The 12916-nt window shown below is 39.7% G+C and overlaps 1 protein-coding gene across 10 annotated transcripts in view; it reads left to right on the forward strand.

Annotated features, from left to right (window-relative positions):
* The window catches only part of LOC111246321 (high affinity nerve growth factor receptor-like), a 94879-nt gene that overhangs the window by 64449 nt on the left and 17514 nt on the right, over nt 1-12916 (forward strand). For all 10 annotated transcript variants that reach the window (XR_015324985.1, XR_015324986.1, XM_086985323.1 and 7 more), the window contains 8 exons: nt 2290-2460; nt 3463-3573; nt 6994-7291; nt 7907-8079; nt 9202-9341; nt 9642-9805; nt 10891-11028; nt 11573-11672. Coding sequence is in view for 8 of the 10 variants with exons in the window: in XM_086985323.1 (XP_086841449.1) it covers nt 2290-2460; nt 3463-3573; nt 6994-7291; nt 7907-8079; nt 9202-9341; nt 9642-9805; nt 10891-11028; nt 11573-11672 (1295 nt within the window). In the remaining 2 variants the exon portion in view is untranslated. The remainder of the gene's footprint in view (nt 1-2289; nt 2461-3462; nt 3574-6993; nt 7292-7906; nt 8080-9201; nt 9342-9641; nt 9806-10890; nt 11029-11572; nt 11673-12916) is intronic.

A 12916-nucleotide genomic window follows, 5' to 3' on the forward strand; every position in this document is an offset into this window, starting at 1 on the left:
GTGCTCCTTGGAAAACCGCCCCTTAGATATACCAGGCAGCATTGACGATGTTCTACTGAAATAATCTTCTTCTTCTTCCGAGGCTCACAACTAACTCAACAAGGAAAGGCAGTTGTCGGTTGAAAAATGAAGTCAGTCGGCCATGCTAGTGGACACATGTGTCACGGATTAGGACATTTCTAACAGAAAATTGTCTTTAGGTGATGATGGCTTTTCACCTGACGGAGCATAAGACATTACGAAGTGAGTACTCATCGCTGTGGCATCGACATGAAATGTGACGCAAAGTTTTCGGAATAGATTACGCTAACTGCCTACGTAGAGTCCTGAGGAAATTTCACATAAACAACTAATGATGTTGAAAGTACGCGGACGGTTTGTTCAGCTCAACGGAGCCGTGAAGAATCGTGTGCATGTTCCTATGTAGTATCTACTGTGCCACAAATAACTAACAAAGATAACCATTCATTTTCCTTTTCATAAACTCAAGCATTTGCACAGTAGCTTAATAAAATTGAAAAGCTAGTTAAATTGCTTTGACCAACAATCTAGAAACGCTTATTTCATATCTTTCGTGGGATTCACTTGTAGCATCCTAACCTTTTCTAAACAACATAGAGCAGAAGCTGTTCGGAAAAATATTGGGGCGTTTACGCAACTGACGTATATGTCGGTTCTGCGTTTTTGGCACGCATCTTTTCGAAGAAGAAGGCCTTTTCGATCATACGCAACACTAATGAGATAATAGCGACAAAATTTTCGCCGATAGAAAACAGATACCAACGATGTGACTTGGATCGTCTATAGGATTGAAAAGTTCACTGTATAATATCTGTCCAGCAGATCTAGCGGCCACTCTCGGTGGCTAGCGACCATTTTGTCCAGTCTGTAACTAATTCCGATGACGATTAATTGCCTTCACCGAATTCACCGGTCGGACGCTTAGGTTTTACGACTCATTAGCTATTCGATTGTTATCCGCTACGGAGAGGGCTTTTTGGATACAAGCTTTCGGTTGCTTATGGCGTTTTTTGAGACGCCATACAACAAGCCCTAGATAATCATAATAATATTAGAGTGACCTTTAGCAAAATGAGTAGGAGCTCAATTCATTTAACAAAATATCTGCCCTTGATTTTCTAAATAAATATCATTATTGTCAATCGTTCTTCAAACTATTGCAGCGCTTCGGCATCCAACAGAATGTGTTGAATAAGCAGATTACTTTCACCATGTAATGTATCTTGCTTTGCGGACGCCGTAATTGATTGCGTACTTAAATAGAGTGAAATACGTACGTTATTATTGTCGAACATGCGGCGCAGTTGTCAAGGACGACCAAGAGATTGTTAGAAGATAGATAGAAACATTGTAATTGTAAACGTACAGGAGCGGTAGTTTCCAGTATTATATGTATATACATAAACCATTTTATGCACGTCAAGATTCTATGGGGGTCTTTGGCGGGAATTTTTGAAAGTCTAACACGAATGGGCTAGTTTCAGATATCCCTGCGACTAATTGCTGAGGTCAATATTAGGAAAATGTGGTTGACATCGTGCACTGAGAATGACATATAGAACCTTTGTACACATATAACGTATAGCTGTATGTAACTACTGAAGGCCATTATTCAGAGCACATAGATACAGCATGTAGCAAATCAGAATAGAAGTAGGTTAGATAGAAAATTTATTCAGTTCTGGGTGCGTTTCCTGCCGCTAAGTCTACTGAAGTAGAACTATATGACTTCACGGCTATAATTGTAGTCCGTGAAGGAAAGTAGAATCTGAACAGATATTAAGAATCTGTCTTCGAGGCTAAAAAAAGAGGTGACCCCAACTATGGGGTAAGATATTCAGGCAGAGGAAATAAATTATCACGCGCACAATGCTATTAGTTAACATAATATGTGTAAGCAGAACTGATGATGTCAAAATTTCGATCAAATAGTAGCTCCGACATGCATCGACGTAGCTAGTAAGGTTTTCTGTGTCTTGTTTGAATATTCTTCTTTCAGATTTCGGATTTGTATAAAAAAAACCGTACGGCGACCCTTCTTCGAAAAAAGTCTTCTTTTTCAACGCTCGGAAAAATTTAGCTAAAACTCTAGGGTAGACAAACGTTTTTGAACTAACTGTACCTTTTGCCAACTGCCAACACGCGATTACAACCTTTTGTTGCATTCTAATGCGCATTTTATTAACAAGGTATTGTTACATGTTTATTGGCGACAACTATGGTTGTGTTCGATCTAACTATTTTAACTTCAAATGTTTTTAATTCTAGCCCCGCCAACTGTAAGTACCTTCCGATTCGATAACCGACAAACTTTCCACGTTGTTGGGTACGCATGGCCTCCACCATATTTCGTCACTTTCACATTTAATGGAGCTCCTCCGAACATTCCCGGAAGATATCTTATGCGTACATCGAACGATACAGGAGCCATGTGGAAAGGTACGTTTGTGAACGTAAGCCTGCTTGATCGTCATACAATGAAATAGCTTCGTTTATATACTGGAAAAGCCCATGTCTAGCTGCACACATAATTTAAGAAGGCGTCGCCATTTCTTGGCCACTAGACTATGTTAGCTATTCAAAAAAAAAGCAAAAAAATACGTAACGACCATAGATGTCCTTTCATATCCGCTGAAATCCGCTCGTTGACCATTGGTTTTCTACAATCCAGTAAAACCTGATTTCTATATAATATACTAAGGAGTAAAAAGTAATACCGATAGTATTGTAATTTCATATGATTATTAATTTGTCATAGCATTAATATTTTTATTTATTTACCATATAGGTTTTAGTTATAGTGGCTTTTAGATAAATCGGCTTCGTTGCAACTTGTTCCATAGGAACCTACTTTGACAAAGAGAAACAGATGGCGTAAAGTGATGGACGCAAAGAAATGGGAACCCATTAACACAAAGTGTAATGGCTTTGTCTAGCCACTCCTTAACCGAGCTGTTCCTTCCAGCGTCCAGGAAACAAACAAGAGAAGTCAAAGACGCTGAACTTGCCCGACCAATAACAGGCCTAGTTTATCTAATACGGTCCAGGTAGCAAGTTCTTTTTTTCTCTCTTTGAATTTTCGTCATATATTACGGCAGAAATGTGAATCGGCAGTATAAACATGCACTGTAAAGTACTGTACAAGTTAGAAGAGTTAATAAACTTACATCCACCATTATCTCGTTAATTAAATTGTTGTATAACGCTGTGCTGTAGCAAACTCCTGAGATACATTAAATTTTTAAAGCAACTATTTAAACGCAAGAGATTTTTAGCAAAGTTACTGTTTAAGGCCGAACATAGAAAAGTTTAAGAGCCAAAAGAGTCTATATTGGATATCTTTGCAATAGAAATTTCAATTTAATTTATAGTAGATGATGTAATTTTTGCTGAGATTTATTTGATCGGATCGGCGTTGACTTTGGCAAAATGTACTTCCAGCTTCTCTTCAACTAATGCTCGATGGTGTTTGGTCTACCTATCAAGGCATTTACCGTGTCCATGCCAACAACACGCTAGGAAGCATCTCTAAAAGCTATCAGGGACAATACGGTGAGTGGTTCAAAAATCTTTTACGTTTGCATAACAATGAACTGAAGAGGTATGCTAGCAACTTATTCTGGGCATTTTGACTATAGCAATAGCCACTTTTCAGAATCCGTTCAATGATGTAAACTAATTTTTTTTTAAGCATTTACAGTTATATTAGGCAAGCGTATATATACAAGCAAAGACTAAATAACTTTTAAACTAACTGGGCTAGAAAGGAGGTTTTTAAACATGTGCGCTCTGGCAGCTTTTCGATACACCTACCAATCGCGTTTCCATATGTAATTTCTTTATCTACGACTTCTTGAAGTGCGATATGCTTGCCCACCATTTGTTTTTTTTAGGACAATTATAGGAAATAACTGAAGCATGGCGATGAGGTTTGGTGTTCTGACTAGGTAACCAGATTACGCGCTTTCGATTGCCGTGCTAACGATCCATGAGTCTCTTGAAGGACTCAAGATAACGGGCTATTTCATTGTTTCACTTTCGGCGAGTATCTCATAGCGGCATCTCATATCTACTGAAAATATGACTAGCACGCCCGCCATGGCCACCGAACTCAATTTCTCCGGGGCGACGCCATTCTCACACTTTGTCCCTCTTTGACTTGCGATAGAGAGAGCCGCCGTACGCTATTCCGTATGTGTAATGTTCTGCAAATTGCACGTGGAATACACAACACGCATTTTCAACTTAAGCTCTGCTTCCGTGGGAATTTTCGTCGATTCTGACAATGCGTCCTTGTCGTTTGGGTACCGACATCGAGTCGCCTTTTCGCTAGTGCTCAACGCTTCAATCTCCGTTTTTTGAATGTTTTGAAATTTGAAATGTTTCTTTCATCAGCGCACCGTGCTTTCGCTTGAGGCCCCTGTGTCTTATGCTTTCATCAATCCTCGATGAAGTTCCACTGCGCTGTGGTTTTCGAGAAGCAAAAACTTGACCATTGGGCGTTTACAACCGCTATTAAAAGATGATCTTTCTTTCGACATCATTTCTTCTAGAATAAACTCAACTAGTTTTCATTCACGCTCACGTTTCTAGAGGACTGGAATATTTATTTACCGATCAAATTTCGTCTGCTAGTGACTCGCAATACGAAAAGTATTACATTTTAAAACCCAGTAGATCCGCTCGTATCAGCCTAATATGATTTTTTGATACAAACAAGTCCTCGAACTCATCTCTTTTTAGGTATAACATTACGGACATACTCCTATTAGAAATCTAACAGAAAAAGTTCTTATTGGATTCATCTAAGAGTCTCCCTCAACGACATGGCAGACGTACAAGTAGCTATTATTTTTGATAATAATACTTCATTTTTCCTAATTCGCTCTTCTTTTTAGTTATGATAATCTAGTGATGAGGTTTGCCATCGCTGAAATGTAAATCAGTACGTTTGTTAGTTGCAGTTACCGCGGCAGGGCATTCAGAGATGCCCATTAGCTATCTCTGTCCAACAACGCTGCCCTCCCATATAAATTTAATTAAACTATTCGTACAGGGCTTTGACTTTTGCCAAACGAGCTCTTCGTAGCGCAATAGACAACTAGAACGAGTAGCATCCATTGTTCCGGCTATGAATAGAAGCGAACGAAGTAACACATATGTTCGGATCTTGTAACAATCTTGACAATCCATACTGGATTATTCAGGTTTAGCTCAAAGTCATTCAGGCGAAATTCTTAGATAGTTGATCAGCGATATTTAGTAGTACATTTAATTTATCATACTTGGCTTTTTGATTTTTCAAGAGAGAATGTGACAATGCTTTGTATAAGCCCAGGATTGATCGCGTAACAAATACTGTTAACGTGGTTGATCTTTCAAGATGCATTCAATTGCTTCTGCGATTTTCATTAGAGGACGCGGTCTAAATTCGAAAGTTCATCGTTGTGTTTTTCCGAAGTTTAAAGCTGCGCCCAACATGCCAGCCCAATGGGATGATTTGGGGTTTGACAAAAGCTAAAATCTCATGTGAACGTGCTAATCAATCCTCCAACAAATATTTATTTCGATATTCGCCAAACCCAATAAATATTCCGTGCAAAATTTATTGGTTTTGGCGGGACTTTAATTCGAAATTCATTGTACACAACCAAGGCCAGTCTCATTTACATGAATACTATTACTAAGCTATTAACATTGTTCTCATTAGGAGGCTCAAAATCCATAAAGACTTGACGTATACGTATGATTTATGGTAGTTGTCGTCCGCACATCCACGGGTAACACGTAAGGCTGTAATTACCGTTTGTTTTTTTGTACTAGGTTACTATGCTACTAGATTTCTAGGCTAATTGAGCGGGTGAAGCACTGAGAGCGGTTGACCTAACCCAGCTGTGAAATGAATCCCTTATAAAAAGCTTGTTCTTCGAACAGCAGAATAGAAAGTAGTGATCGCTGACTTATCATATGCTACATTCTAGCTTTTCACGAATAAACAAACGATCAGCCAAAACAACGACGGCTAAGAATTTCGAATGGGGTCATTGAAGCACTGCAAAACATCGAAGTCCATTTTCAATGAAGCATTTTCTATAATAAGACATCATCATCATGACAATGGTCCATCCTTATATATATATACATAGAATGACTCGGCTAGACCACTAGGATAACGTGTATTGCCGTGAATGACATATCAGGAAGCGAGTCATGAGATTGCCTTACCCGTGGGCCTTGTGTAAATAAGGCCGCAGCCAATCGATATCTGAAATAGTTAATCGATATAGCACAATACATGGATATTGTTACAGGAAGCTGTGAAAATTGTTCGAAATGGCTAATTTTGTGTGGAACACAATGGCCTTAAATGATTGCTTTTATAGAGTATAGCCACCTATAGATCTATGATTTAAAATATTTCATTAAACTGGCAAACTTTTTCGTAAAAATAAAAAATTATCTGGTTCTACTAAAGGACAGGTTTTGAGCGCTACGTTCCAGCGATTAGGTTGAAAATAGGTATAAGACTGTATTATATACTGTGGCTGAAGACGAGGAGATGAGTGGAATGCTATATCTATCCGAGGCAGTTATATCGCTACATAGTAAATGAGGTTTTTCAAATGTTCTATTTAGAAGTGTTCAAAAGACTCCAGACGACGTGACTACTAAACGATACGTTGTGAATCAAGCAACCATTGCGCACGAATAATTTTAGAAATAGCTTTTCCGCAAACACCTAAATTGTCGAGTGGTCTTATGTAATGCTCGTGGTGCTTCGATAGCTAAACCGTGTTCGACGGACGCTGATTATATATATATATATATATATATATATATATATATATACACGTAAATCACATGATGTACTCTTATAGATTTATTTATCGTACTTTTAATCCATGCGACGTTTGACGTTTTGGTATACTTTTTTGCCTACCTTTATGCTCATGTGTTGATGTGAACGTACAGCGAATATATCTTCCCGACAACTGCCATTTGATGGATTACCTTCCAAGGATCCGCTCAGCAATCTCGTATCAAAAGACGAACCAATGAGCGGCGATGGAGGATTCTCTTGGGCCTGGCCCGGGGTCGCGGCGGGGCTCGTTCTCCTCACGATTGCCACATTGCTGGCCGCACTACGTTGGCGGCAGTCGAAACGTGCCTCACGTAGCCATCTACACAATCGTCGAACACCACACGATGACAATGCGATTATCCTTCTGCTCTGCTGGATGTGCGACGCCTTCCGACCTGCCAGAGATAGGTGACTTTACAAACAAGCTGATTTCATGTGGCCCTTTGGAGAAGGACAATTAAAGGAGTTGAAAAGTAAACATTTTGGAGCAAACACTCAAAACGAAAACTTTGTGAAGATCTATATAGAAAAAGTGCAGCACTGCAGTCAATTAATTTTTGAAAATGATCTTACCTAACATACGTTGCCAATAGATCGGAGTGATCTGTTCCTAGGAACGTTTTCTCATTTTTTCAAAATCAAGTTATTTCGCTGCGCTCACCAAGGGAAGCTAATTTTAAGCTTGATCTGAGTTTAGCGCCCCTTTTAACACAAATAGAAGGAAACTTGCTTCGAAGAGGCTGAAAGCCAATGAACATCAAAGCAGAAATTCGAAAATGAACAGGAAATTCGCGAATAGCCAAAAAAAGATATTCTTCTGTTATATGATGACTATTCAGATTGGCTTATTGTTATATTTGCTGGCAAAAAAACAGTGGAAAAGTTAAAATCTCTTGGTCAGACTGGACGCCATTGTGCCGTCAAAAGGCACTTCATAGCACGACAGATTTAACTGACTCGGAATCTATGTTTGAGGATAACTTAAGTCGCTATGACGGGTAATTTTGCTTTGTGCTTTTGCAGAATGCTCGCTCGCACACAAGGTGGTGCAATGTCAGGAGATTCAAAACACTCGCTGCGGATCGTGTCTCGCGATAGTATTCCGTTGAGCATGACTGCCAAAATGGTGGATAACCCCAACTATCCTGCAAGTCTATTCCAGGATGATCCAGCAAATGACAACTCGAACCGCACGGGTAAAGGCGTCCAACGAATTGTCGATAACGTCCCTTGTCAAGCATGCCATACTTTATCCTTATGTTTCGCGTACAAGGCGAAAGATGCTTTACGAAACAAAAATATATATTGGCAATAATAACTGCGGTAGATACCGAAAAGGTATCGATTTATCACAACGTAATGTTATTTTATTTCCCTCATCCTTTTTTTAATTCTAGTTATGCAAAAATATTCGGTCTGTATTTGGAGCCCGGACACGCGAAAACGGTTTAGTTTAGCTGATCGTGACGATACAAATGGCTAATACAATGCGGCAAATCTATACATTTTTGTTATAGGACCAGGTTGGAAAATTTGAGAACAACTCGGCAAATTACCGGGTCTATCGGGTTCGTTTCTGTGATCTAACGTCGACAGAATTATTATTTCCGTACGCACGCGCAAAACACAGAACGCACAATCGGATAGATGTTATGACTCTGATAGGAAGGGATCGAGGGGCGAAATACTATGTACCATAACGCTCTTGAGGTAGCCGAGCTCTGCTTGATAGCACTATGATTAATGGCATACTGTACACTTTAGCAAGCTTATTCGACTAGAATTCAGTCCTCATTTAGGTAATAGTCTGTCTCTGTACAAGATATTTAAGCTTTACCGGTTAATAAGCTAAACCGAAGTTTTTCTTCTGATTTTTTTCTGTCATCAGAACATGTTCACCTGCTCCAATGCAAATAATTTTCCCTGTCATTTTTTATATTTATCTCCGTCACACGCAGAAACTATTCTAAGAAGCAGAATTCAACGGTCGTGTCCGTGGCAGCTGAAAGCATCTTGAAATTGTTCAATAAAGCTTAATAACAGTACGCATATAAACCGTTACAAATAACTGTTAACACGAAAAGGTTCTCTGATTTTCCAATGCCGAATCACTGGTCATGTACGCCTGAATAACAAACGCCATTTATATATGACCGGTATGCGTTCAAGGACATAAGGTAAAAACATATAACCGATGCACTGTTGCAATTTAACTCGGATGGTAGCCCCGCAATAGAACACTTGTTTTTCCAGTCGTAGAGTTAGTCTAGGATAAGACGATAAACTTCTCATATGAAACTTCAACATACAACTTCCAGAGGTGATACGCATCAAACGCGAGAAGATCTCGTTCATCCAGCTGTTGGGTGAAGGCGCCTTTGGTCGGGTCTTTCTAGGCAGTGTTGACTATCTCACACCTTCTGAGCCCACGACACTTGTTGCCGTAAAGACTCTCAAGGTTAGTGTATCGCATGTGAGTCAGATTTATTGCCTAAACAATTCTTGAGCTACTATTCTGTGCAATGTATGTGTGTGTGTGTGTGTGTGTGTTTGCAGCCACATGGTTGACGAAAACCGAATGTATTTCTATTTTATGGATAGGGAATTAAACAGGGCGACTATCCTTGAGATGAGACCCAACCAGACATAAACATGGAGGCATCTGTTAAATATTTATCAACTGAAGCACGTGGTGATAAAAGGCTTATTGCAGAGTTTTGCTCTTTAACACAAAGCGATGAATTTCCCACGCGAACAGGACGAGAGCGGGGAGGAGGGAGCCGCATTCGAACGTGAGGCAGAACTACTAACAGCCCTGAGGCACCATAACATTATCCGATTTTTCGGGGTGTCCACCGATCGTGAGCCGTACATGATGCTCTTTGAATACATGCAACATGGAGATCTCAACAACTTCCTCAGGTAATAAAACGCGCAGAGTTATGTACTATTATTCAAACTGAATGGCATCATTTTATATAGTATTTACGAGTCCACCAGCTCATAAAGGTAGGTGCTTCTGGTAAAATCTTTCCGGCTTTATTTGGGAGCATAAAAGTACGCCACTGAGAAAAAGCAAATGCAAGATTTTTCGATTATGTCGTAAGCCTTTTCGCTGTAAACATGTACAGCGATTGAACATGGTCGTTTCGTATCGAGGAGAGAAAGACTTGTATAGAGATATATGTACATTTCGCATCTGACAGTCGAGAGAATGCTGGGAAACTTGGTAGAACTGATAAAACTAGCAAAAATGTTCATAGTGTATTTTTCTAGTTTAAATGAATACTCATTAGAAATAACCTCTTATGTTTCTAAAGACAAAGCACGGGGCTTCTTCGACAAATTTAAAGCCTTCCTTCGTACGTGGGCTCAGGGTTGCCGTTCTTTAAATTGGCAAAAGCGCTAAGAATCTTTCAAAGCCCCCGATTTAATTGGCCTTAAACATCAAGAAGGACAAATGTTGAAGGGCTTCATTTTTCACACAAGTTTATAAATAAGGCATTGTGTTGCACTGAAACGAGATCGTTCTTGTCGAACTTTTCAAGATCGTTAAGACAAAATTCTATTATGTTCCATCGATTCCGAAAGCCCTGCATGTAAATAAACAGTGCTTTTTTGCTGAACGTTCACTAAATTTACTTCTTCTCATACGGTGTAAATTACAATATTATTATACGTTGGCAAAATAGTAGACGTTTAACGTAAAGAAGTATACGCTATGACATATTTTTACAGTTTAGGGCGGACACTGTAGGCATCTGTGTGTTTCAAAGCCACAAAACATTTATAAATTTCGTATTGCCTTAAGATCATTGATGAGTACGTCCAAGCTGTGATAGTGACATCGTATGTTAGACTATCTGATAAATTTGCTATTGAACAAAAATTTAGGATGCCAAGGAAGTTCGGTATAACTAATGATTAAGTGGTGAATTGTAAGGGCAGGCATTTTTCGAGTAGGAATACACTTCGAGTCACGAATAACAACACATTTCTTTCTGCAGAGACCGAGCACCGGATGGGCTGGTTGTATCCTCGCCAGCGAGGCCGTTTTGTCCGCTATCGCGGCTAAATCTGCTAGACATCTCGGCACAGATCGCCTCCGGCATGGAGTATCTTGCCTCTCAGCACTTCGTGCACAGGTTCTTCTAATCACAATAGCAAATACGAACATAGCACTAGAAGTAAATATGAGTTAAGACATTTGTTTCGCTACCGCGATAGATGCCTTAGTGTCGGTGGGGTGGCTTGGATAATCCTTTGTTACCCCACTGGCGGAGTTAATACGAATCTGATTGAAGAGGCCAACGATCGCCGGTTTAAAAATCTCTGTCAGTGACAAATCTACACTGATTTTTTTTTCAAATAAGGAACGCTCATTTAGAAACGCCCAAATGGTCTACTAGATGAATATTTTGTACTGGAAGCTTAATGGATTCAAAGGCACTAGCCAGCTTTAACGGTTTTCCGCAATTTAGGAAAAAGGGGTTTCAGGTATAATTCAAATCGCACACGATGTACAAATACACTTTTCGTTAAGGAAATAGTGATTTGCATACTGGCTAGAACTGTGTCAGCAGTCTCTTATAATGCTTTTGCTTTGCTGCAAATTATGTTTTTTCTTCCATGTTAAATTATTGCCGTTAACATACATTTATGTTTCTTTTTTTATTTTTGGCTTTTCAGAGATTTGGCAACACGGAACTGTTTAGTGGGAGAGAAATTGGGGGTTAAGATCGGAGACTTCGGCATGAGCCGGGATGTTTATAGCACCGATTACTACCGGGTGAGTCATAGTGAACTACTTCGTTTCATGTTTGCAAAATCAAAATTATTGTTGAAATGAAATGAATTTTACAATTTGTAACCATAAATCGGGACAGCAACCGTAGGGTTAGTAGGCACAATTGTCCCAGTCCTATTTTTTCAATTTACAAGCCAAAGCTGGAAAAACAAGTCCATAGCTCGCGTTTAAATAGGGTCATCACACGTTTACCTAAATTCTTGTTTTTTACAAGTGTTTTCTACCAGTACGTAGTAGAGGCACGTCCGATCGATCCTTTGGTAACAAAAGAGGCATACACAGACGTGTCCATTAAACCGCATTCGCTGTCCTCTCGTGAACCACAGCCCTTAGATCGAGACCCCTATTGTGAGCCAACTAGCCCTTCGGCTATTAGCGTACCTATGTACGTTTCGCCTTTCCGTGCACTATGGTAAGAGAAGTCAGAAAGCAGAGACAAGGGAACGACCAAGGGAGAAGCTTAAATAGGCTGGGGTTCAACCATGTTTATGCTGTCTAAAACAGTTCACCTAATGGCCTCGAGTATTGCCGGTACCATGTTGTTTGAACGTACTCTGCTTGGCGTCGTTTGCGTGGCTGTTATTCGAAGGATGCCACGGGCGTTTACTCATAAGGCAACCCTAATGCAGAAGTCGTAGAAGCTTTACTCCAATGCGAAATTCTATTCTATGATTTTGTGTTTTACAACACTGACTCCAACTACATGGAGTATGTGCCTGCGACGTATTAAGGTTAGAAGGTGTTTATATGCCCTTACGGGGACGAATATAATTTGCAACGTATACTTGCATTGAACAAGCATTCTATTTCTACAACTGCTTGTTCCTTCGCGGTTTCTTGGAACATGACGGACCCAGCAGCGTTTCGATAACAACTTTGTGCATCGGCAGCATTCTTATCTATTCCGATTGACAAGTACGACTCCTTTTTTTTTTCTTTTTTCTCCTCACCTCAGTCAGGACGTACTCGCCTGATCATCTGCCAGCAGCTAAGAGCTAACGTGTGTTGATTACGAAAACATTTAACGGCCTGTATTTTCGTGTTGCATTCTCTGACTTTGCAAATCGGGAAGTGAACACTTGAAAAAGGGCGTAACTTGAGCGTACGCAATGTATTCGAAGATCTCGGACTTGCATATAACTTCACTTAGACTGACTAGAAGAAACGCTATAGTAAAAAGCTATGCCTGAAAATAGTTCGTCCCTGTTAAAAATCTATCTGTTTTT

The sequence above is a fragment of the Varroa destructor genome, unplaced genomic scaffold (assembly GCF_002443255.2).
Source record: "Varroa destructor unplaced genomic scaffold, Vdes_3.0 BEIS01000003.1, whole genome shotgun sequence".
In the NCBI taxonomy this organism is placed as follows: domain Eukaryota; kingdom Metazoa; phylum Arthropoda; class Arachnida; order Mesostigmata; family Varroidae; genus Varroa; species Varroa destructor.